Source organism: Pelodiscus sinensis, chromosome 12, assembly GCF_052426305.1.
Source record: "Pelodiscus sinensis isolate ZL-2025 chromosome 12, ASM5242630v1, whole genome shotgun sequence".
Classification (NCBI taxonomy): Eukaryota; Metazoa; Chordata; order Testudines; family Trionychidae; genus Pelodiscus; species Pelodiscus sinensis.
The window spans coordinates 12,993,296-13,018,316 of record NC_143063.1 but is presented as its reverse complement, the minus strand read 5'-3'; the positions used below and the strand labels follow the sequence as shown (position 1 = coordinate 13,018,316).

Below are 25,021 nucleotides of genomic sequence, written 5' to 3'. Positions count from 1 at the left end.
GCTTCTCCTTTAGTCTTCAAACAAGAGCTGTGCTTAGTTAACCAAGCCTGCATATTTTGCAACATTACTATAAGCCTGTGAGCATAAGGGCAGATAAAAAAAATCCCCTAAACAGCTTGATATAGCTATAAATTTGCCAGAGGTTATGTCTAAACTACATTGCTCTTTCGAAAGACAAATGTAAATGAGCCCAACTGAAAATGGAAATGAACCATGGGTTTACAAATCTCGTGCTTTGTTTGCATAATCAAGTGAGAGCGCTTTTTCGAAAAAGGGTTCTTCAAAAAAGAAACCGCAGTCTAGACGGGATTCTTTTGGAAAAAAAAAACCCTTTTTCGAAAGAACCCGTATACCTCATTTTTTCAGGAGCATAGGTTTTTTAAAAAAAGGGGTTCTTTTTTGAAAGAACCCCACAGAGACTGTGGTTTCTTTTTCGAAAAACCCTTTTTCAAAAAAGCGTTCTCATGCAACTATGCAAATGAAGCATGAGATTTGTAAATCCACGCTTCATTTGCATTTTCGATTGGGCCCATTCGGAATGTAGTTTAGACACGCCCTAGATGAGAACCACATTCTTTCTTTCTCTCTCTCTCTCTTTCAACTTTTGTGTGTTTGTCCTGTTTTGCTTTCTAGGAAACAGGATACAATGGCTCCAGCCCATCTCAAAAGAACATAAAAATGGCAATACTGAGTCAGACCAAAGGTCCATCTAGTCCAGTATCCTGTCTGCTGACAGTGGCAAATACCAGATGCCTCAGAGGGAGGGAACACAATAGGTAATCACCTGATCCCTCTCCTGTCATCCATTTCTAGACAAACAGAGGCTAGGGACACCATTCCTACCCATCCTGGCTAATAGCCATTGATGGACCTAACCTCTATAAAACTATCTAGCTCTTTTTTGAACTGTTAAATTCCTAGTCCTCATAACATCCTCTGGCAAGGAGTTCCACAGGTTAACAGTGCCTTGACCTAGACGGGAATCCATTCTCATATTCACGAGAGTAAAGGTTTGCATGATGAGTCCTTGTGCTTATCAGCTTTAAGCTCCACTCCCACGCTTATGCTCCAAGGGGTGCTGCTTGTTGGTTGGCCAACGTACCGTGGGGGGAGATCCTGATCCAGATCAGAGTGAAGGTTCATACATAAAACACCTTAAGATTCCACCAGCTCCCTAAGTAACCCATTCCAGCGCTCAGCCTCTCCTCAATCCCTAATCATTTTTGTTATCCTGGAGGTTTTTAAGTCCCAGCTTGACAAAGCCTTGGCTGGGACCATTTATTTGGGATTGGTCCTGATTTTAGCAGAGGATTGGACTCGACCCCCTGAGGTCTCTTCGAACCCTATGATTATATGATTGACTGGCTTGACATAGCATGGTTTTTCAGGATATAGGAAAACTTACATTGTGGTAGAATGTGTCTCAGAAAATGGTAACTTTGGATTCTGGGAAATAACTTGTTATAGGAAAAGATCAAAAATCAAAGTTTGTTTTTTGTCCCCAAGTTAGGATGAAAAATTCAAAATTCAACTTTTCTGCCTAGGCTGGAGAATTCAAAAAAAGTTAATTTGGGAGTGTCAAAATGTTTTGTTTAAACTTTGTTTGACAGTAATCTGTGTCCCCTTTAGCTGCTGAATTCAGGAGCCTCATGCCCACAATTGCCCATAGTGTCCTGTTTTTTTCTGCTGCTATTGTCCGACTGGCCAGGGAGCCAGTTCCCATAAAGGAAAATGGGGCCATGAGATCCTTCCTTCACCCCTTCCAATTTGTACGGGAACATTGGCTGGCTTTTTCCCTTCATCAGGAAGCATGGGGAAAATGAGCAGTTTGCTGCATTTCTCACTGGAGACATGAACCTCTCCACTGGCTATGCCTGCTGGAGCTGCAGCAATATGGAGAAGCAATTCTCAATGGCCCCAAGCTGCTGTGGTGACAGAGGTCTGTGGTAGTCTTGTCTCCCCAGAACAGTCTGCATACTGAGCCCCTCATCCCCAACCCCAACCCAGAGCAATGATTTAAATGAAGAAAAACAAAAATTAATTGAATTAAGGACCCACGCAACTCCAGGTAAATCTTCTAGCCTATAATAATAGTGATGGTTTTGACTCACCAAACAAATGCTTCAAAAAATGGTTTATTTCTCCATTGTACCTAATGCTTGGAAGTCACTTTGATACCTATCGGCCTGATCCTGCATGGAGCTGAGCACTCACAATTTTTATGCCAACAGAGTGTAGCTGGTGTTCAGTGCTGCACAGATTCAGGTCCCGATGGGCTGTTCAACTCTTACTAAAAGCTTTATTGGTTTCCTACATTTGTGTGTGTTTCAAGAAGTTGAAGAAGAATGTATTAAGGGTAGCTTTTACAGATATCTTATTCTCTTTTTCCATCCCCTTGCTACTAGCATGACACTGTTGCAAAAGCAGGATGGGGAAAGATGTTTTGCTAATATGCTGCTCTGCACTTGAATAGAGACATTCCTGAAATAGAAAAAAAACAATGAGAAACACTGAGAAAAGGAAATCTAGAAAATACCTGCTAGAGCTTGCAAGTGAGTGCAGGAAATGTATCCCACAATTCTTTGGTCCTGAGGTGTACTTCCCACTTGCACCTGAGAGAAAGGAAGAAAGAAGACTGTAAATGAACATGTCACTATGATCAAGACCTGCTCTTCGCAGAATATAAGATTTCAGCTATTTAGTGGAAGATCTTGAGCTACATTTCTGAAAATATTCCTTCCTTGTCTCATCCACTGCCACTTTAAGTATTTAAATGGCTCTAAGAGAGGCAAAAAACACAGGAGATTTTGCTCTAGTAGAAGTCACACTTGCTCTGTTTGTTCACTGCCTAATTCCTTCTCTGGCCACTGCTACTTCAAACTGCAAAGAATTCCCTGCTACTCTCTCTTGCCTGTTCACATCTCACTGGGTTATCTGCCTGCAAACAACTTGCCAGCCTCAGTCCTCCAAGTCCCTTCTGGTGTGTGCAGAATTAAATCTCTGCTCAGAAGCACCATGAAACTAGTTTCCGAGGGGTAGCTGTGCTAGTCTGTTTCAGCAAAAACAACCAGGCATCTGTGGCACCTTAAAGACTATCAAATGCATCTGACAAATGAGCTCCAGCCTGCAATAACTTATGCCCAAACAAATGAGTTAGTATTTAAGGTGCCCCAGGACTCCTTGCTGGTTTTAACATGAGACTGGTTAGCAGACTCCACACAGACAAAAATCTAGACATGTACAGAAACTGGAATTCAGAAGAAGGGAAGGAGGCTTTGAAAAACAAAGCTATACACAATGTTTTCATGCCCATTATTTTACTATTGCCCGGTGATACTGTTTGTTGCAGGAAGAGAAAATAAGGATGTTGGAGAATTTTGCTTTGTGTTCTAATGAGACATTTGTTTGCTGTTAGCAACTTGCCCCACTAAAAGCACTTCTGGGAGGATGTGTAAAAAGGTGCTCATAGTCTCTTTGAGGGAGGAAATATCGATGCTTAATCCCTCTTGCTATTGGGGGCAGAGAAGCTGGAGTTTGCTACAGCACCTTAGTAGTATTTGCCACTGTCTTAGTGAGTGGGAGATCTACTCTAGATGGTCCATTGGCCTCCAAACATCTACTATTGGGTCAGACTCTCTGCAACCTCCTTGGCCTGCACCTCCAAATTCTGAGCCATCCATTTCATGCAAACATGACGGGCCCTTCTGTCCATGGCAGGTAAAGAGTGTAATGTGCCACCACAGACTCATCTGGGAAGGACAGGGATGATTTCCTAAGGTTAGCTTGGTCCTCAGTGTCCTGCATGAACTCCACGTCATCCCAAGTAGGTAGCTGGATGTGAGAGGACCGTGAGATTGCAGAAGTTTCACCCTCAAGAGGAGGCCTGGGGTTATCCTTTTGGAGGCTAGCCCTAGACTCCGATCTAGGAGCTCCTGGGAGTGGCATGGCAAATGAGCACCATGTGCAACTGAGTAACCTAATGCCACTCTAGGGGTACGTCTAGACTACATGCCTCCGTCGACGGAGGCATGTAGATTAGACAGATCGGCAGAGGGAAATGAAGCCACGATTAAAATAATCACGGCTTCATTTAAATTTAAATGGCTGCCCCGCTCTGCCGATCAGCTGTTTGTCGGCAGATCGGGGCAGTCTGGACGCGCCGCGTCGACAAAGAAGCCTTTCTTGATCAGCACAGGTAAACCTGGTCTCATGAGGCATACCTGTGCCGATCAAGAAAGGCTTCTTTGTTGACGCGGCGCTTCCAGACTGCCCCGATCTGCCGACAAACAGCTGATCGGCAGAGCGGGGCAGCCATTTAAATTTAAATGAAGCCGCGATTATTTTAATCGCGGCTTCATTTCCCTCTGCCGATCTGTCTAATCTACATGCCTCCGTCGACGGAGGCATGTAGTCTAGACACACCCTAGGTGTTGGTGGGTCCTAGCCTGATGACAGACCCAAGGGGTCCAAAAGGGCCATTGCATGGGGCTACTGAGGTGGCCAGGTGGTGTGTGTAGGCTGAGGGGCAGTGCTCCAGTGCTGGGGCAGTGCTGGGACCAGTGCCAGGAGTGGGACTGGTGCCCAGTTGTGTGGGATGTGACCGACTCTGCCTCCAACTCCAAAGAAAACTCAGAAGCTGACCAAGGCAGTGCTAAAGAGATTGGTGCCAGTGATTGGTGCTATGATACTTGCCAAGATATCAGTCAGTGTCAGTTTGCCCTGGTGCCTGATGACCACCACAGGGGTTGCATCTGTGTGGATGTCAGTGTTGCTGTAGGTACCAGTGGCATCAATGGGGTTGGTGTCAAGGTGGACGGTGTATCCCCGTGTTTTTTGGTGCATGACACTTACCTGTCTGGTGACCCTCTCACTGGCACTTTAGACACGCATCGCATGGCACGGGCTTAAAGCTCTGTCTGCAGGGCTTAAAGCCCTGAGGCCTGGGTATACTGTAATGCGGTGGAACAAAAGTGGGGTGGGAAACCCCACTCACTAACACTATAACTACACTGCTAAAAGAACTAACAATATGACTGTACTAACTATAAAGATGCAACTATTAATAGAAGAACCACTGGCAAGAGAAGAGCCTTCCAACAACTGTCATGGGTGGTAAGAAGGAACTGAAGGGGTAGAGGGCCAGCAGGGGTACACTCAGCCTGATGTGTACTGCTGAGGGAAGAAACTTCTGGCAATCGTGCATGCACACCCAAATGGAATGGACGTGAGCAATCACTGAAAGAAAAAATCATAGCTTTGCTGATGACTCCTGTTATCACTAGGCTTGATGAAGCCAGCCTTAAAATTTCATCTGACACGCTTAAATAAAAATGCTGCCTAGTTTTAAGATGGGTAGAGTTGTGTCCATTTATTTGAATTTTCAGGTTCTCCAACTGTCCAGGAGAAGGAAGGCACACAATAAATATTTTACATTGGTCTGGCCCTAGCCTCCTCAATCATCTCTTAGCCAGTTTTCTAACTGCACTTTGGGAGCACATTATCATTCACACATAGTTAGCTATTCTGCAGTGCATCTCTGGAGATACTTTGTTGAAGGGGGCCTAGCAATGATATTTTAATGCAAGAGTTTATACATTTCTGTACAGGCTGAAGCTCTGAAATCCGGGACACTCTGGTCTGGCAACCTCCATGGTCAGGGAGGATCATGGATATTGCTGGGCCAGAGAGCCTTGCTGGCCAGGTTCAGGGGCTGGGCTGGTGATGGGAGTGCGAGGCCAGGATGGTGGAGAGCACAGTGGTGCTGGCAGCAGGGAGCACAGCCCCATCCAGTGGGAGGCAGCGGGTCCAGGGTCAGGAGCACAGCCTCAGCCAGCGAGGACTGGCAGCATGTCCCTGGCTGAGACCATCAGAGTGGGCAGTGTAGCCCAGCTCAGGCCAGAGGCAGATTTCCAACACCTGGGAATGCAGCAAGGCCAGGGCTGGCCCACAACATTTTGACACCTGAGGAGGGGAGTTCTAATGACGTCCCCATTCCCCCTTGCTTGGGCCAAAACTTTGAAAGGTCTCAATTCTGCCTTCTTCCTGTTCTACTCTTTTCATGGTATTGCTCTGCTACCTACATATGCACCAGCAGCAGACACAATTTTCTACACTCTGGGTCCTAGTGGCCCCCCCACAATCTGGCACCTAAGGCCGCCTCATGGTAGGGCCAGACCTGAACCTGGGCTAGCGGTGAGAGTGCAGCCCCAGCCAGGATCAGCATGCTGAGGAGCACAGCCTTGGCCCCAGGCAGGAAGCACACCCCCAGCAGGGGTGGGGGCAGTGGGTCTGTGGTAGGGAGCAGGGCCAACAGCCAGGAGGGGAGCCTGAACCTCCGCTGATCCAGCAAACTCTGTCTTCAGTACCACTGACTGACCCCCAAGGGAGCTGGACCAGAGAGGTTCCACCTGTAGAAGTTATTTGCATTGTCCAAGATGGGTTACTTTTGCAAAGAGGTAGAGAAATTTAGTGTGTTCAGACTTTAGTTTGTGATCTTCATGGAGGTAGAAGTGGAATGAGGACAGGAGATGTTTGGAATTAACTCAGCAGTTTTTTCCCAAAGCCAGTATATCCTCACAGACCCATAGGGATATCTGGGAATCCTAGCTAAATACCACTGATTCTTTCAGGAGCCTTTCTGCGAGAAGTTGTTCTTGCAGGCTGTCTCATTACATACACGCTGTTTTCCACATTCACATTATGCAGCAGGTGCAGTGCCAATACAACACTGTTGTTAGTTTAAAAATGTAGTGCCCCCTCTCCACCTGGTTACCTTCTTTAAAGCCAATCTCCTTCCAGATTTTGATGGATAGGTCTGGGTTCTTCTGGATCCTGCCACCCACTCAACTTTATTTTTTCCGATGGATTTCTTTGGCAGTGCCTCCACCCCCTCACTCCTTCCTGGCAGGGTCACCAGGGCACCTTGGGAGGAAAATTCTAACCTAGGGCAATCCCCATGTATTTGCCAGATAGTTGGAGACTCCCAGAAAATAGCACAAGACATACACTATAATAAACACAAACATATTAAACAGGAGACAAATATAACACCACAGGGTAAAACACTATTTTTAGGTTCACCAGTGCCCAGCAACTGTAAGGTTAGTGTCCCGTTGGTACGCGTACTTTGTTGGGGCCCTTGATGACTTATGACCATAAATTCTTCTCTGCAGTGGTTTAGCAGTGGGGCTGACTAGGTCCAGTACAGCCCAAAGGACTCACAAGTAGGAAAAGGCGGTAAATCCCTCCACAGGTTTAATATGCAGCACGTTGTAAAATCCCCAAACAAATTCCCTGGCTAACTAAAAGATGGTGCACTCACACACTCCATGAATGAGCCTCAGGTTCAGAGATGACTCAGTCACTGCAGAGGGGCTGGTCTCTTCCAGCAGGGATCCTCTTCGGGCAGGAATCAGGCTGCTTCGGTCCCAGAATTTCCCCTCACCACAAAGGGCGCAAGGGTCAAAGTGCAGGCCACACAACTGCACCAAAATTCAAACTGTAATCTCCTACCCCAGCATTCAGACACATACACAGCAGGCAGCAGCCCCGAACCAGCAGACAGAGCAGAGCTAACCCAGGGAGCCGGAGAGCCAACTCAGCCTGGATGAGGAAGCCTCCCAGAAAACTCCACAAACTGGGACTCAACAGGGGAGACATAAAACCCAGCTGAGGGATCCTGCCTTCAGGTCCCTAGAGGCTAGTTCTCAGGGGGAACTCTGCATGCAGGCCTAGGGCTTACTAGCTCCCACATAGCCAGCCTTCCCCTTGCCCTGACTGGCTCCAGACTCCTCCTCCCCCCCCCCCCCCCCCCCCCGAACTCTCTGAGAGGAGCATCTCACTCCCTATAGGTTGCCGGGCAGACTCTGACTCTGGTAAGGAGGGGGAGCCAAGGCAAACTCAGTATGCCTGTCCTTGAGCTGCTAGCTGACAGAGCCCCAGGAATCTAAGCGTACATCTAGACTACAGGCTTTTGTCGATAGAAATTTTATCGACAGATATTGTCGACAAAGCGTCTGTTGACAAAGAGCATCTAGACTACAGCCAGTTCTGTCGACAAAGCAAGCTGCTTTGTCGACATGACAGTGTAGATGCAATAACGCCTTCTGTCGACAGAACTCTGTCGACAAAAGGCATTGTTCCTCATAGAATGAGGTTTACAGCCGTCGACAAAACTGCTGAGTTCTGTTGACATTATGTCGACAGAACTCAGCGGCAGTGTAGACGCAGGTATAGTTTTGTCGACAAAAGTCCACTTTTGTCGACAAAACCCTGTAGTCTAGACACACCCTTAGTAATCTCCTTGGGGTTTACAAAAACAACACGCCTCAATCCTATAACACAAACCAGGACACAATATCTATTTTCAAGCCATCTAAACTCAGCCAAGTGAAATGAGATTTTTTAGTAGACTTCCAAAAAGGAAATCTACACTACTTGGGTTTCTGGCAAATTACACATTTTTCTTACACTTGAGGCAAGACAAGCCACATGCTCCACCCTGCAAAGGGAAAAACAGAAGTTGTAGAACTATAATCTATTGTGGCAAGATTGTATACTTTACACATCTGTGTCCAAAACGGGGTGATCCATTTTCACTTTCAGGCGGTGACCAAACATGGAAAATTTCAGTCTGAAAGATCAGTCTGCATAAGTTTTATAGCCTGCTGAAAAGGCTTGTTAGAATGGACTCACTTATGCCACATTACCTTTAAAATTGGTCTGAGAAGCACAGATATGATTTAGGTATGTACTTGTAACTTTATTTATATTATATATCAGACCGTATTTTATTACACTTACACACAAACACAAAGTATATGCATAATATGTATGTGTGAACAGAAATGGAAGAGGCATCCCCAAATGTTTTTGAAGTTTCCAAAAAAACAGTACCAAGTAATAGCCAAACATTTAACATGGCCAGTATTTCTATGGAAATATCAGTGTTCAATTGCATGTTGAATAGCCGTTTCTCCAAACTTACTATTGCGCCACTTTGTAACAGAAAGCTGATTTTTCTGTTTCAATGGATGGCACCAATACCCTAGGGCAGAATCCCTGTCAGTAGTTATGATAGAAGAAAAGATTGATGGTAACAACAGGGAGAAAAAATCCTTGCAATCTCTCTGCCACTGCCTAGCAACAGCAAAAGCCAAAACCAGAAACTCCCCAAACTAGTAAACTAAATAATATTAAGTAAAATTTGATTAAATATTCTATTTATTATTCTGTAAATGAAAAAGCACTAAAGGATATATAGCTAGATTAGCTACAGGAACTCCACAATATTATTAAGTCGTGACACAAGTAAGTAATGCATTGTTTGATAGTGCTTTATTTTAAGGGCTGTGTAATATTGTGGCAACTCCATCTGGAGAGTTCTACAGGTAGGACAGTGAGAAAACAACCCAGACATTTACTGTCCCTGTGATAGGTTAGATTTGGAAGGAGTTTCCATCTTCACAAAACTCAGTCACATGGTCAGTGTTTGACCAACATATTGCTCAAATCTGAGACAAGAAGGCTACATTTAGACTACAGAGTTTTATCAGAAAAAGATACACAATTTGCACATCTTGGGCTACACGGGGCCAAATTTCAGAAAAAAACTCCTCTTTGGAACATCCCTTATTCCTCTCACTGCGTGGAATACAGGGATGTCGAATGAACTCGCCCACTTTTTTGGAAACTGTTCCCTGGATGTTCCACTGGTATCCCAGAAAAACTCTGTAGTCTAGACGTAGGTGAAATAAGTGTGCACTTCTAGCACAACAAAAGTGGTGCTCTCTAATCCACTTTTGTACAGAAAACGGCAATTAGACTACAGTGTCTTTGCCTGAACTGCACTGTTGGTGCTTGAAAGTCAGTGTCATAACAGATAATCTAGAATTATGTCCCATAAAGCATTATCCTAGACAGTATTTTCCAAAAGAGTCAAATAGCCCACAGACTGAATTTCACAAAATTCCTGTTTATTGCCACCCTGGGCTCAATCTTTCCACCTTTCTTTTGAAAATACTGTAGCCTAGTCAATGGGACAATTAGCAAGGTAAGATACATTTATTGCACATAAGGATGTGAACAAGAACCTAGACTACAAAAACAAAATAGGAGGGCTTACATAGTATGAGTGAGGACCACATCCAAAAATATCTAAATTAGAGACAGTGGACTAGTCACATAGCAGACGATGCAGCATTTACCCAGTAGTTTTAAAATTGCTTTGGCACGTTTTAGGTTGAAAGATCGTAAGTGTCAAATATGACCACTACCACAACACAAATGATTTTCATATCATGTGACCATTAGCCTGACAGCAGGAAATATCCTGGATTTTCTCACTAAAACAAATGTTTGGTATCAATAATCTTTTAGGAATGGCTTTTCAGTCCCCATATCTGCCTATTTTACTGCATGTATGAAGTTCAAGGAAAAATCTTGTTCTGATCAATGCAAGAGTAAATTTCCACATCTTATGGAACCTGAAATTAGGCAGCTTTGGAAAACTATATCATGGGCTATGCTATGGCTGGGTCTAATACAGATAGACAGGGCAATATGGGGGAGTAAAACCCTTCATTTTAATTGCATTAGACTTGCTCAGAATGAGATTCCAGATGTACGGATGAGATTAGGGTTTAATTTCTGATGCTGCCCACCCATGAAGCTGGCAACACATGAGAAGGGAACATACTATGCTCTAAAGGCCTATAACAGATTACTTTTGCCTCTGCACCAGCTGAGAGGACCAAGGGAATTGCATTGCAGAGATGTGCCTGAAGTTCACAAAGCCTCCCAGGGCTTCTCTCCTGGGCCTGGTCTACACTAGGAGTTTAGATCAATGTTAGCCACATACAGTCGATTTTCTAAGTGATGTGTCCATCCTACCAAACCTGTCACATTGACCTTAAAGGCCGCAGAAGTTGATTTCTGTACCTCTGCTTTTCATAAGGAGTAATACTATTCCCGACCTGGCATGGCTGAGGGTACACTAGTGTAGATGCAGTGTTATTGGAAAGTCAATGCCATTGACCTTTACGAGGCCTCCCACAGCTTTCTGTTCCAATTGCTCTGGCCACAACCCCATAGGATAATAGGGTACATCTACACTGCATCCCTAGTTCGGACTAGGGATGCAAATAGAGACGACCGAAGTAGTTAATGAAGCGGAGATTTAAATATCCCGCGCTTCATTAACATGATTTCACTGGCGCGCTAGTTCGAATCACAGCTGATTCGAACCAGGAAGTGCGCGCCGGGACGCACTTAAAGCCCTTAGTCCGAACTAACGTTACTCCTCAAAAACTCAATGTTTCTGAGTAAATCTGTTCATTACATTTGGAACTGAAATTCCTGTGGGTTCATTAAGAAATTTAGCAACCAGTTTCAGAACTTTTATTCCCCCTGCCCATGTAGGGTTGTCAGATGTTTTCAACAACAATACTGGACACATTTGACATTACATCACAATCTACATTACATCTTATTTAGAAAATACTGGACATTTGTATTTTCTCATTTATATTTTCTCAATTTGTTTCCCGAACAGAAAGCTCAAATACTGGATTGTCCGGTTCAACACCGGATACCTGGCAACCCTACGCCTATGATCTCAGTAATGTAAACAACTTCAAATTTCTGATATACTCACTGTGAATTGTCTATATTTGAATATTTTGTTTTAGGACATGTGATCATTTTTTCTCATTAATCTGCATAGCTGTTAGCTTCACTTTCAGCAGAGACCTAAGGATACAATAGTTTCCTACTAAGAATTCCACAAAGAACTGCCATCTTTCAAAATGGCAGCCATCTTCCATTGTTCTCAACAGGACTGAAACCACAGAGGTCCTCAATTAGTGGCCATTTTGAAAAGATTTTGCTTTTTCTCACTGTTTTCAGTGGCTGTCTGGTTGTCCTAACTATGCATTTATATACCCTTAAATGTTTGAAATTCTTATAATTTCCTGGGGTTATAAAACTTTTGGGGGGCAATTACAACATCATTGTAGTTTGCCTTAAATCACAGACATTTACTTTAACTATATCTTTAATTTTACTAAACACTTTTTGTCTGGGAATTATGTACATATTCTGACAAACTGAACCCATCAGGACCAGACACGTTATTATGAGGAAATAAAAAGAATTACATATTTATAGGGTTGCCAGGTAGCTTCACAAAAAATCCCGGTTGAGGAAAAGAAAAAGGTCCCTGCTGGAATTTTCTGGTATTTAACCAGACACCTGGCAACACTATGCATTTATCAAGACATGATGCTACAAGGTCAACAATTACATGGTTGCAAAAAGTTTCAGGTGCAGAAAATAGCTAACAATAGACACAAGGTATGTCTAGACTGCATCCCTCTGTCGGCAGACGGATGCAGATTAGGCAGGTCGACATTGCAAATGAGGCAGGGATTTAAATATCCCGTGCCTAATTTGCATAAAAATGGCCGCCGCGTTTCGCCGACTAGGCATTTTGTCTGCAAAAAGTGGCAGTCTAGAGGGGGATCTGTCGAGAAATAAAGCCTTTTTCGACAGATCCCTTATGCATCCTGCAAGGAGATTTGCCAACAGAGGGATGCAGTCTAGACCTACCCACAGAGTCAACCCTCACCCAGGTCATTTAAGGGCCCTAGACAGAGATATATGCACAGATATATGTTAGAAAAGTAATACGGCAAAATATAAAATCTCCATTTAGTTCTTGCACTGTACTGGGGACAACTTGTAGGTTCAGCTGGTGGGGGAAGTAACTAGGAGGTCAGCCATTTCAGACTGGCTTCTGAATAACAGGGAAGAAGCAGTTGATTATTAGAAGGCATTTTGGGTGAAAGTAAACATAAAAGGATATATAATTTTCAAAGGCAGGTAAGAGTGAGAACAACAGAATAAGGACAATGGTAGGTAAGAGAAGAAAATCAGAGGTAAAAAGGAGTATCTCCTTGACTTTTGATGACAAGTCAAGAAGCAATGGACTTAAAATGCTCAAGAGAAGTTTAGGTTAGTCATAAGGAAATCTTCCTAACGGTCAAGGTTGTTAAACATTGGAATAAATTGCCTAGGGAGGATGTGGAATCTCTATCATTAGAGATATTAAAGAGCAGATTAGATGATCCAGGAACATCTATCAGGGATTAGCTAGATCGGGGTTTCTCAACCTTTTTTTTATAAAGTACCCTTTTATTAAAAAAAAATTATAAATACCCCCAGTACCTACAGTTTTCAGACACACAAAATTATTTTCTACCATTGCAACACATTCGTTTAAACAACTTAATCATAGCTGGGCAGGCGGTGAAATTTTTGGGTGTAAAAAGTACAAAAATAATAAAATGCTGTAAGACTTAAAATAAAAATTCAGTTTTTGACAAATTTCAGTTGTGTTGATGTACCCCCTAGACTTCTCTCGAGTACCCCTAAGGGTACTTGTACCACTGGTTGAGAAACACTGATCTAGATGGTACTTGGGCAAGAGATTACATTTGATGATCTCCTGAGGTTCCTTCCGGTTCTAATATTCTGTGATACAACAGCACTGAGAATCCTCTGCAGCTCTATGGTTACAGGAGTGAGGGTACAAGTGAGATCGTGACAGTGGAGCTATTTGCAGGTTACAGGCCAGCAACACTAGATTCCTACAGCTAGAAGGTGCGTGGAAGTTTGCAGTCTTGGCATTGCAGAGCAGAGACTCCTAGTCAGGGCCATGAGAAGAAGGACAAACCCCCACATATAAAGGGGGTGGCCATACTGCTGAATGGCTCCTGTCCATCTCCCTTCTTCCCACAACCCTAGCCAGGAACCCCTGCTTTGCCCCATCAGGGCTCAAGTGCAAGGAACTCTCTGCAGTTCTGCTATCATGGCCCTGCTCACTTACTCACCAGCCAAGAGTGTTGGACTACGTCTAGACTACATGCCTCTGGCGACAGAGGCATGTAGATTAGGCTACCCAGCACAGGAAAATGAAGTGGCGATTTAAATAATTGCCGCTTCATTTAAATTTAAATGGCTGCCGCTCTGAGCCGATCAGCTGTTTGTCGGCTCAGCGCGGCACTCGGGATGCTCCATGGTCGACATCAAAGGCATTTGTCGACCTCCCAGGTAAACCTCATCCCAGGAGGCTTACGTGGGAGGTCGACAAATGCCTTTGATGTCGACTGAGGAGCGTCCAGACTACTGTGCTGCGCTGAGCCGACAAACAGCTGATCAGCTCAGCTTGGCAGCCATTTAAATTTAAATGAAGCAGCGATTATTTAAATCGCCACTTTATTTTCCTGTCACCAGAGGCATGTAGTTTAGACGTACCCTTGGAGCCCAGCCTTGGGCAGGAACTGTTCAGAAGTGGGGTGGCCTCTCCTGCAGCCGGGGTTTGTTCTCTTCTTTTGAAGAGAGAATTCCTCATTTATCCTGAGAGCTGAATCTGTGGTGCAGGAGTGGTAAGGGAAAGACTATTCTGTTTTTGAAAGATATAGCTTCCCTCTTCCTAAAATGGTAGCATGTTCTCCTTTCCATCTGAGTCAGTCAGAATATAATCATACAGTCCTGCAATAGGTCTGCCTGCAAAGAGAGTACATTTAACTCCATCCCTGACACTAGAAAGGGGAGCAAGCTAGATTGCTCCTCAACAAGACTGCATGGACTCATGTAGAGATAAACTCTTAATTTAAATCAGGGTATATTGGACATAGTCCAAAGCAATGTGGGAATAATTACCAGCAAATGAAAATCTTACTCTGAAAACTAGAGATATCCAGTTCCAATCACCGGCTCCCAATTGACTATGGATAATCAAAACAAGCTCTACAGAATGTACATTGTGAGAAGACGGATGAGGATGGCTTGGGAATATATTTGCAAAATGAGCATGTGGGGAACAGCAAGTTGAAGAGGAATTCCAGGGATGAAGAATGAGATAAGACTAAGAAGAGCCAGATGGTGAAGATTGTAAAATTAGTGGAGAACAGAACTGCCAGACACCTTGCATTATGTCAGGGAAATTTTTCATATTATAACCCTTAAAAAGATACACAGTGTTCCAGCTTGTGGGAAACAGGTGATTTCCTCATGGCCAGGTGCTCCCCCATGGTCAAGGGGGAAGCTCAGGTGCTGTTCCCTTGTATTACTCTTAAGCATGGTCACCTTGCTATCCATGAAATAGTTAATGTAAAAAACCCATCTTTCAGATGTGGCAAAAACCAGCGTCTTACAGTCCGATAGATTTTATGTTGATGATGTGATTTAATTTTCTGCTCCCGTGATTTAATGTGCTGGCACTTCAGTGACTTTTAGGAATAGAGCCAGGGTAGAAAAGGATCCAGTTTCCGAATGGAACAACTGATCAAAAAGGTCCTTGGCAGCTCCATTCAACACCACTGTTCATGATGTTACAAGTCCAGTCAGTGGCACAGCAGGGCTAAGGCAGGCTCCCTACCTGCCCAGGCTCTGTGCAGCTCCCAGGAACCAGTCAAAGTCCCTGCAGCTCCTAGGAGTATGGAAGGCCAGGGAACCTCCAAATGCTGCCCCATCCCAAGCACCAGCTCTGCAGCTGCCATTGGTCAAGAACCCACAACCAATGGGAGTTGTAGGAGGCGGTGCATGTGGGCACATGGCACATCTCTGGCCCCTGTATTTCTAGGAGACTCATGAGGGTATGTTTACACTAGATCGTTAATTCGAGCTAGGTAGGCAAATGAGGCGACCGGAGTTGCAAATGAAGCCCGGGATTTAAATGTCCCATGCTTTATTTGCATGTTCCCGTCCGGTCGCCATTTTGAAATTTCACTAGCCCGAGCCACGCGGCAGTGAAACGTTAATTCGAACTACGTCCTTAGTTTGAATTAACTGTTACTCCTCATGGAATGAGGAGTAAGTGCTTCCTAGACCTCGCACACTGTCCTGCACTCCAACCCCCTATCCCAACCCCGAGTCTCTTCCAATACTGAAGTCCCTCAGCCCTCGCAGGGAGCCCCTTCTGCATCCTGAAATATTCATCTCTGGCCCCATCCCAGAGCCTACATGTCAATCTTCTCTCCCAACCCTGTCCCTGCCCCCCCATACTCAAACTCCCTCTCATAGCATGTACCACCTCTCACACCCCAAGTCTCTCGCCCCTACCCCAGAGCCCACACCCCCAGACATATGCATCTCAACCCTCAGCCACAGCCCAGTGAAAGTGTGTGTGTGTGAGGGTGGGGGAGCGTGGAATGAGGGAGCAAGGCCTCAGGGTAGGGTAGGGAAAGAGTGTTTGATTTTGACGCATTAGAAGGTTGGCAACCCTAAACAGAACTCTACTGAAAATTACGTAGAATGGCCTCTCCTCATATATAGTCTAGTTAAGCTCTTATTAAAAGCACAGTTGTCTGTCCTACGAAATCTCATTACTATTGTTCCAAATATGACAAAATGAATTATATCACACTGTGATAAGAACTTTACAACACCAATTATCCTCCAGAGTGTGTTGCACTGAATGGCTTTGGCTTCCTGTAGGAAATACACTTCCTAGCTGCAGAGATGTCTGCAGGCCTATGTATTCTGTACAGAGGCAGACATCCCCATATTAAACCTTGTATTAAACTACTGACTTCAGTGGTCTTTGGCTCAGGCCCATAATATCCAAGCCCATAATTTGTTGTAGGTTATTGTTTCATTTATATATGAGCTGCAGTTTGCAAACTTTTGTGTTAATAAATACATTGTGTCAAAGCTAATCTACATTACTGCATCTTCTCATGGAATAAATGACCTATGACCACTTAAGGTAAAATACAAACTGAAAAGCATTTAATAAACGCAGAACAACTTAATGCAGAAGACAAACATTTGGGGAATAAAATACCACATGCCAGAATCACACAACTATGAGACAAAATACTGTTTTTGAGCTGGATCTGAGATCTATACCAGTTTAGATGATGTTGGCTCTTGTGGAGTCTTTATAGAAAATTGGTCCCCTATCTCCTGCTAAACTGTGACTTTAAGAATTAAGTTGAATCAATAATTAAGTCTATTATTCTAATGGTATCTGGAAAAGAATCTTAATTTTCTGCAAGGGAAATGGAAACACTGCTGACTTCTTAGCAGGGTAACAAACTAATGACACAGCAATGGGCAGCTGAAAGCAGATTGTTTTTAATCTCTTAATTCTTAATATATGCACATATTGAAGTGGACTAATTGTGACCTGAGTTGTTTTCATATTATAGAGTTTATGCATGCAGCTCTGAATGATGAAAGAACAAACTTCATAATTATCAATAAAAAAGACCACAGACTACAAAAATCAGATCCAAAATATGAACCTCAATGGCTCATTGTGTACAGAACCAGGATTTTTGGTTCTGCCCCATATATAAACTACTATTTTACCCAGCACGGCTTGTGTCCTTAACTCAGTTAAGCTCAACTCTGTACAAATTTGGGAGAAGGAAGAGCTTCAGCCTCCCCCTCCCACTTTCTAAAGGGTGCCTAAGACACGAGACAATCGTCAGTCAGCCCCTTTCACCTGCCTGTTGATTCTATCGCTTTTCTGTTTGGTGTTATGAGAAGCAATCCCATTCCAGACACATTTCATTTTCCTGGAACAACCTAATGCTTATGTAGCTTTAAGTTATAATAAGAGGAAGCTGTACACTCAGTTTGGTGGTCCTAGCTGTTACCATTTAAGAGGAATTCTTGATAGACAAACTCTCTGCCTTGCCCTGGCTGGGATGAATAGGTTGGGATTGGTCCTGCTTTGGGCAGGAGGCTGGATTCGATGACCTCCTGAGGTCTTTTCCAGACCTGGGATTCTATGATTTCTCTCAAATATATAGCAGAGATATTGGAATAGTAATGATTACAAATAATGTACGTATGTGTATATTTGCTCATCTTCTAATTGCCATATTTGAAGATTCTGATTTGATTGTTATTAGAGTTTACCAAAACATTCTAACAGCTTTCCACTCAATCTATAGACAAAATTACAGGAGCTCCTATTGTTTGTCACTTGCACTGAAACTTAGACTCATAGAATCATAGGGCTGGAAGAGATCTCAGGACGTCATCGACTCCAGCTTTCGGCCCAAAGCAGGACCAATCCCAACTAAATCAACCCAGGTAGAGCTTTCTCAAGCCAAGACTTAAAAACCTCTAGGGATGGAGATTCCACCAACTCCCTAGTTAACCCATTCCAGTACTTTCATCACCCTCCTAGGGAAATAGTTTTTCCTAATGTCCAACCTAGACCTCCCCCACTGTAACTTGAGACGATTGCTCCTTGTTCTGCCATCTGTCACTACTGCGAACAGTCTCTCTCCATCCTCTTTGGAACCTCTCTTCAGGAAGTTGAAAGCTGTTATCAAATCTCCCTTCACTCTTCTCTTCTGCAGACTAAATAAGCCCAAATCGCTTACCCTCTTCTCATAGGTCATGTGCTCTATCCCCCTAATCATTTTGGTTGCTCTCTGCTGGACCCTTTCCAATGTGTCCATATCCTTTCCATAGTGGGGTGCCCACAACTGGACGCAATACTCCAGATGTGGCCACACCAGAGCCGAATGAAGGGGAACAATCACTTCTCTAGACCTGCTGGCAATGCTCCTCCTAATGCAACCTAATATGCCATTAGCCTTCTTGGCTACAAGGGCACACTTGTTGACTCATATCCAGCTTCTCATCCAGTGTAATCCCCAGGTCCTTTTCTGCAGAACTGCTACTTAGCCATTCAGTCCCCAGCCTGTAACAATGCTTGGGATTCTTCCATCCCAAGAGCAGGACTCTACACTTGTCCTTGTTGAACTGCATCAGATTTCTTTTGGCCCAATCCTCTAATCTGTCTAGGTTACTCTGGACCCTATCCCTGCCCTCCAACATATTTACCATTCCCCCAAGCTTAGTGTCATCTGCAAACTTGCTGAGGGTGCAATCCATCCCCTCATCGAGGTCATTAATAAAGATGTTGAATAAAACTAGCCTTAGAACTGATCCTTGGGCAACTATGCTAGAAACTGACTGCCAAACTGACACATAGCCATTGATCACTACCTGTTGGTCCCAACAGTCTAGCCAGCTTTTTATTCATCTTACAGTCCATTTATCCAATCCATGCTTCCTTAACTTCCTGGCAAGAATATTGTGGACCATATGAAAAGCTTTGCTAAAGTCAAGGTATATCACATCCATTGATTTACCCATGTTGACAGAGCCATCATAGAAACTAATCAGATTGGTCAGGCATGACTTGCCCTTGGTGAATCCATCTTGACTATTCCTGATCACCAGGGCTCGACAAATTATGGAAAACCCTACTCGCCAGATAAAAAAGGGATTCGCTACCCTCGCCCCCCAAAAGTGCTTTTTTTAATGGCATAAATTCCTAATAAGAAAAAGAACAGTAATTACTAATAAGTTATTAATAAATATCACCCAAGTTATTAATAAATATCTTATAAACCTTTACCTTTCCCCTCTGCTGCCATGTCTCCTCTCCTTGCTCCATCAGCTCCCCTGGTGCCTGCTGCCCCCCAACAACCTCACCCTCCTCTGCTGTCCTGACTCCTGCCCTTCTCACTGCCCTCAGCCTTCCTGAGACCTGCCCCTCCTCCACCAGCCCTTCTCTCCCCCCTGTGCCCACTCCTCCAGTAGCCCCTCTCTGCTCATATGAGCTACCCCTCCTTATCCCTACTCCTAACACCTCCCTCTACACACTGGCCCTATCTCTCTCCTCTGGTGCTGGTCCCTCCCCTGCAGGTGTCTGCCCTTCTGCTTCACCCCCAGAATCCCCTGGCACCTGCACCCTTCTGGTGCCTCCCCCTTCCCTCACTGCCCCTGCCCCCTGTGGCCTCTTTTTCCCTGGTATTCACCCCCTCACCACCCTCTGCCCCCATTTTCCTCATGCCCCAGTGCCCTTACACATGCCTTGCTCCATCCCCGTCTTTCTCATGACCACCCCTTCTTTCATGCCTTCTCCCAGCACCTTTTCCTCCCCTCTCTAGTCCCCAATGCCCTTACCCTCTCCTTTCCTAGCATCACCCTGTTTCCTCCCTCCCACTGACACCTCCCCTCCTGCCCTTTTCCTCATTGTCTGCACTTGGCTCCCTGGGATTTGTCTCTCCTGCACCCCTGTCCCTTGGTGCCTTCCTCTTTTGTCGTCTTCTTCTCCTGATCTCCTCCCCTCCCCTCAGCCCTTTCCCCATATTTTCCCCCTCCCCTTCCCTCCTCTCCCCTCCCCCCAGCCCAGCCCAGCCCAGCCCAGCCCAGCCCAGCCTCTTCCCCTTCCCCTCCCCCAGGGCCAGCTCTAGGTTTTTTGCTGCCCCAATCAAAACAATTTTGGCTGCCCCCCCTTTTTTTGTTGTCTTTTACACGTTTGCATTTTGCAATTTTTTTTGTTTCGTTTTTCTCACGGCATTTTAGCCCTATAAATAGCAAATAGCATATTCATTCATTTTTTTCCATAAAGGCAAAGGCACTTCAAGTGAACTCCCCCTTTCACTGCTGCTGGGTCACAGCAGCCTTTTCCCTGGCCTGTCCAGCCCCTCCCTATGGACAAGCACCCCTCACTCCCAACCCACAGGGGGAGCAGCGTGCAAGGACATCACAGAGCCAGAGGGGTGCAGGGAACAGTGGGGGTGTACAGAGGTAGTGCGGAGAATGGGAGACACAGAGCCAGAGGGGTGCAGGGAACAGTGGGGGTGTACAGAGGTAGTGCGGAGAATGGGAGACACAGAGCCAGAGGGGTGCAGGGAACAGTGGGGGTGTACAGAGGTGGTGTGGGGAACGGGAGGCACAGGACCAGAGGGGTGCACGGAACAGTGGGGGTGTACGGGGTGGTGCGGGGAACAGGAGGCACAGAGGGACGCAGGGATCGGAGGGAGCAGGGTGTGGTGGAGGGGCAGAGGGATCACGGTCTAGGGGCACTGCAGGGAACAGGCAGCACAGAGCTGGGAGGGCAGGGATTGGGGGGAGCAGGATGCAGTGGAGGCACGGGGAATGGGACACGGGGAACAGGAGGGGCAGAGGGATTGGGGTCTAGGGGCAGTGTAAGGAACGGGCAGCACAGAGCTGGGGGGGCATGGATTGGGGGGAGCAGGGTGCGGGGTGTAAGGGCGGTGCAGAGCCAGAGAGTCACAGGGAAGAGGGAGAGCAAGGGGTCCAGGGTGCAGGGGAGGTGTGGGGAACGGGCAGTGTGGAGACAGAGGGGCATGGGCGGGCGCAGTGAGCCGGGTGGTTGACAGGGAGTGATCTCTCGCTGGCGAGGGGGCTGGTGCCATGGCAGGACTGGAGCTGGCGGGGCGGCGCAGGGCGGGGCCTGGCTGTGCCACACTCCTCAGCCAGCTACCAGGGACACGTGGCCAGAGCCGAGCTGCCCTTTAAAAGTCTTTAAAATTGGCAGGGCCATGTCCTGCCGGCGTCCCGCACTCTGACTCGTGCCCTGCCTCCTTACGCCAGAGCTAATACAGGCACCCCGGTGGCAAGAATCGCCGCACTTCCCCCCCTCCAGCGGCCCTCTGCTCCTCCGCCGGCCGGCGGATCGGATGGGGCCGTACCACCCGTAGTACGGGCTTCAGCCAGCCCGTCACAACGGCCCACTGGGCCAGTCTGCCCCTGCACTCACCAGCTGGTAAAATCTACTCTCCACGGGTGAGCGGGTGAATGTATTTGTCGAGCCCTGCTAATCACTTCCCCCTCTTCCAAGTGCCTCAAAATGGTTTCCTTGAGGATCCCCCTCCATGATTTTTCGAGGGACTAAGGTAAGGCTGACTGGTCTGTAGTTCCCTGGATTGTCCTTTCCTTTTTTAAAGATGGGCACTACATTTGCCTTTTTCCAATCATCCGGGATCTCTCCCGATCTCCATGAGTTTTCAAAGATAATGGCCAAAGGCTCCTCAATGACATTTGCCAACTCCCTCAGTACCCTCGGATGCATTAAATCTGGACCCATGAATCTGTGTATGTTTAGCTTTTCTAAATTGTTCTTAACCTGTTCTTTCTCCACCGAGGGCTGCCCACCTCCTTCCCATGCTGCGTTGCCTAGTGCACTAGTCTGGGAGCTGGCCTTGTCTGCGAAGACAGAGGCAAAGAAAGCATGGAGTACTTCAGCTTTCCCACATCATCTGTCAGTAGGTTACCTCCCTCATGCAGTAATGTGATCACCCTCTTATTGCTAACATGCCGATATAAACCTTTCTTGTTACCCTTCACATCCCTTGCTAGCTGCAGTTCCAATTGTGCTTTTGCCTTCCTGATAACTCCCCTGCATTCTCAAGCAATATATTTATATTCCTCCCATGTCATCTGTCCAAGTTTCCACTTCTTGTAAGCTTCCCTTTTGCGTTTAATCTCACCAAGGATTTCCCCAGCAAGCTAATCTGGTCGCCTACCTTATTTGCTTTTCTTGTTGCACGTTGGGATGGTTTCTTCCTGTGTTTCAATAAGGCTTCTTTAAAATACTGCCAGCTCTCCTGGACGCCTTTCCCCTTCATGTTAGCATCCCAGGGAATCCTGCCCATCAGTTCTCTGAGGGAGTCAAAGTCTGCTTTTCTGAAGTCCAGGGTGTGTACTTTGCTACTCTCCTTTCTTCCTTTGGTCAGGATCCTGAAATCTACCATCTCATGATCACTGCTTCCCAGGTTGTCACCCACCTCTACTTCCCCTATTAGTTCCTCCCTGTTTGTGAGCAGCAGGTCAAGCTGCACATGGTCCCTGGCTGGATCCTTCAGCATTTGTACCAAGAAGTTATCCCCAACATTCTCCAAAAACTTCCTGGATTGTCTGTGTACTGCTGTATTGGTCAGATGTCAGGGTGATTAAAGTCCCCTACGAGAACCAGGGCCTGTGATTTGGAAGCTTCTCTTAGTTGTCCGAAGAAAGCCTCATCTGCCTCATCCACCTGATGGGGTTTATAGCACACACCAACCACATCATCATCCCTGGTGGTTCTACCTCTAAACTTAACCCATAGACTCTCAACAGCCTTTTCTCCCTCTATATACTGGAGTTCTGAGCAATCATACTGCTCTCTTACATAGGGTACAACTCCTTCTCCTTTTCTCCCCTTATTATACTTATTAAACTATACTTTCAAAGTCTTATTCTTGATGACTATTTCAATAATGGATTTTGCACAATCTAAGCAGCACTTTTGCAAGAAAAATGCATCTTCTTGGAACACTTGAAACATTTTATTATTTGTAAATGAAGCCTTGGTCTTAAATGACTGAAGAAATAATTCTTTAATTGGAGCTATGTGTGGCACTCTGTACCTCAAAGCAGCACTCTAAAACCCTCGTATTCACCACTTGCACAATGTTTTTTACAAAGTATGCTTTGTGTAGTATTATTTTAAAAGTCTTAGTCTGTTGAGCATTATTAACCTGTTGAATTGTGTGTGCTATTATTGTATGTGAAGTTATGAACTTTTACTGTGTGTGCATTACTGAAATATGCTGTGAGGTTGGGAACACCCACAACCAACTTTTCACGTACAACAATGGAGTAGTCATATGTGTTCATAGTCCATTACAAGGAATCCACACTCCTCATGCCCATCTCAGAAAACCTCTCCGAAACACCATGTAGAAAATGGAGTCTGTTTGATTAAAGGGGGTGGACCTCCATGTCACAACCATCAATCTTTCCAAAAGTTGGAAGAAACTATGAAGAGGGGAAGTGAATTAATGATTTGGCCTCACTCTCTCTACAATTTAACATCTGGAAACCTGTCTGGAGGACAAAGACTTTGAATTGGGGAGGGTTGTCTTGAGTTGGAGGAGAATTCCAGACTGAGTATTGAAGATTTCTGGCCTGTTTATACTTTCAGGATTGAGATACTGCTTAATTCAAATCCTGTTTAGTTTACTGAACTCAGATAGCTAATTTACCTTGATTTCTTAAGTTCTTAACTTTGATCTCTACACCTATAACTTATAATCACTTAAAATCTATCTTTCTGTAATTAATGCATCTGTTTTATATTTTATCTACAACAGTGTTGGCTGAAGTGCTTGGGAAATCTCAGCTCAGTTTACAAAGGCTAGTGTGTGTCCTCTCCTCATGTAGAGGGGACGGACTGGGTAATGAACTTTTATTGGTCAGGCTTCGACCAAGGCCAGATGGTATAGTTCTGGGATGCAAGGTCGTGGGGGATTGACTGGAGTGTCTCTATTGTTGGTTCATGAGTGGCTAGGAGACGTTCTCGTGTAACTCATTTGGGTGTGTCCCTGCTTACTGATGCCTGCATAAGTGCAATACCTCCCAAAGTTTGTAGCTTTCCAAAAGCATCACAGTGTAAGAGGGAGCCCAGGTTTGAGGGACAGAAGACTCAGCAGTCCTGCAGTCAAGGCTGCATTCCAGGAAAAAACATGTCAAAGGCCAGAACCTGAAACCAATATTCCTGGGGGCTTCTGCATATATTTGGACTTGAACCCCTGGATCTGAGCCTAGTCCTCTAGTTTTGGTTCTTGGTCAAATCCAAAATGGGAAGGGTCTGCTTTCTAGTTTCCAGTGAGACAACCAGTTTCATAAGAATTCAACCCAAGGCATTGTCAATGTTGCAAAACTAACTAATTGTATGGAAATGTCTAACATCTCCCACCTCTGATCTTTACAAGCACAACCCTGTACTTCAAAACATATGGTCTTACAACCATCAGCTTATTTAAATGAACTATCTTAAGAAAATGGAAAAAAAAAACCACCCCACGATGCTCCCAAAGTTGTGAATGGAAAATTAGACACCACTCTCTACAGAAAACCAACCGACTCATACAGTTACCTACATGCTTCCAGCTCCCATCCAGAACACACCACACGATCCATCGTCTATAGCCAAGCCCTTCGAAACAACCGCATCTGCTCTAATCCCACTGACAGAGACCAGAAGCTTCAGGATCTCTACCAAGCATTTATAAACCTCAACTACCCATGCGGAGAAATAAAAAAGCAAATTGAAAGAGCCAGACGAATACCTAGAAACCATCTACTTCAAGACAGACCCAAGAAAACCAACAATAGAACACCACTTGTCATCACC

General features: G+C 45.2%; 1 protein-coding gene across 2 annotated transcripts in view; it reads right to left on the bottom strand.

Annotated features, from left to right (window-relative positions):
• SMPD3 (sphingomyelin phosphodiesterase 3) overlaps window positions 1-25,021 on the bottom strand; it is a 228,625-nt gene that overhangs the window by 32,196 nt on the left and 171,408 nt on the right. For both annotated transcript variants that reach the window (XM_006117573.3, XM_006117574.4), the window contains one exon: window positions 2,537-2,612. In XM_006117573.3, coding sequence (XP_006117635.1) covers window positions 2,537-2,612 — 76 coding nt within the window. The remainder of the gene's footprint in view (window positions 1-2,536; window positions 2,613-25,021) is intronic.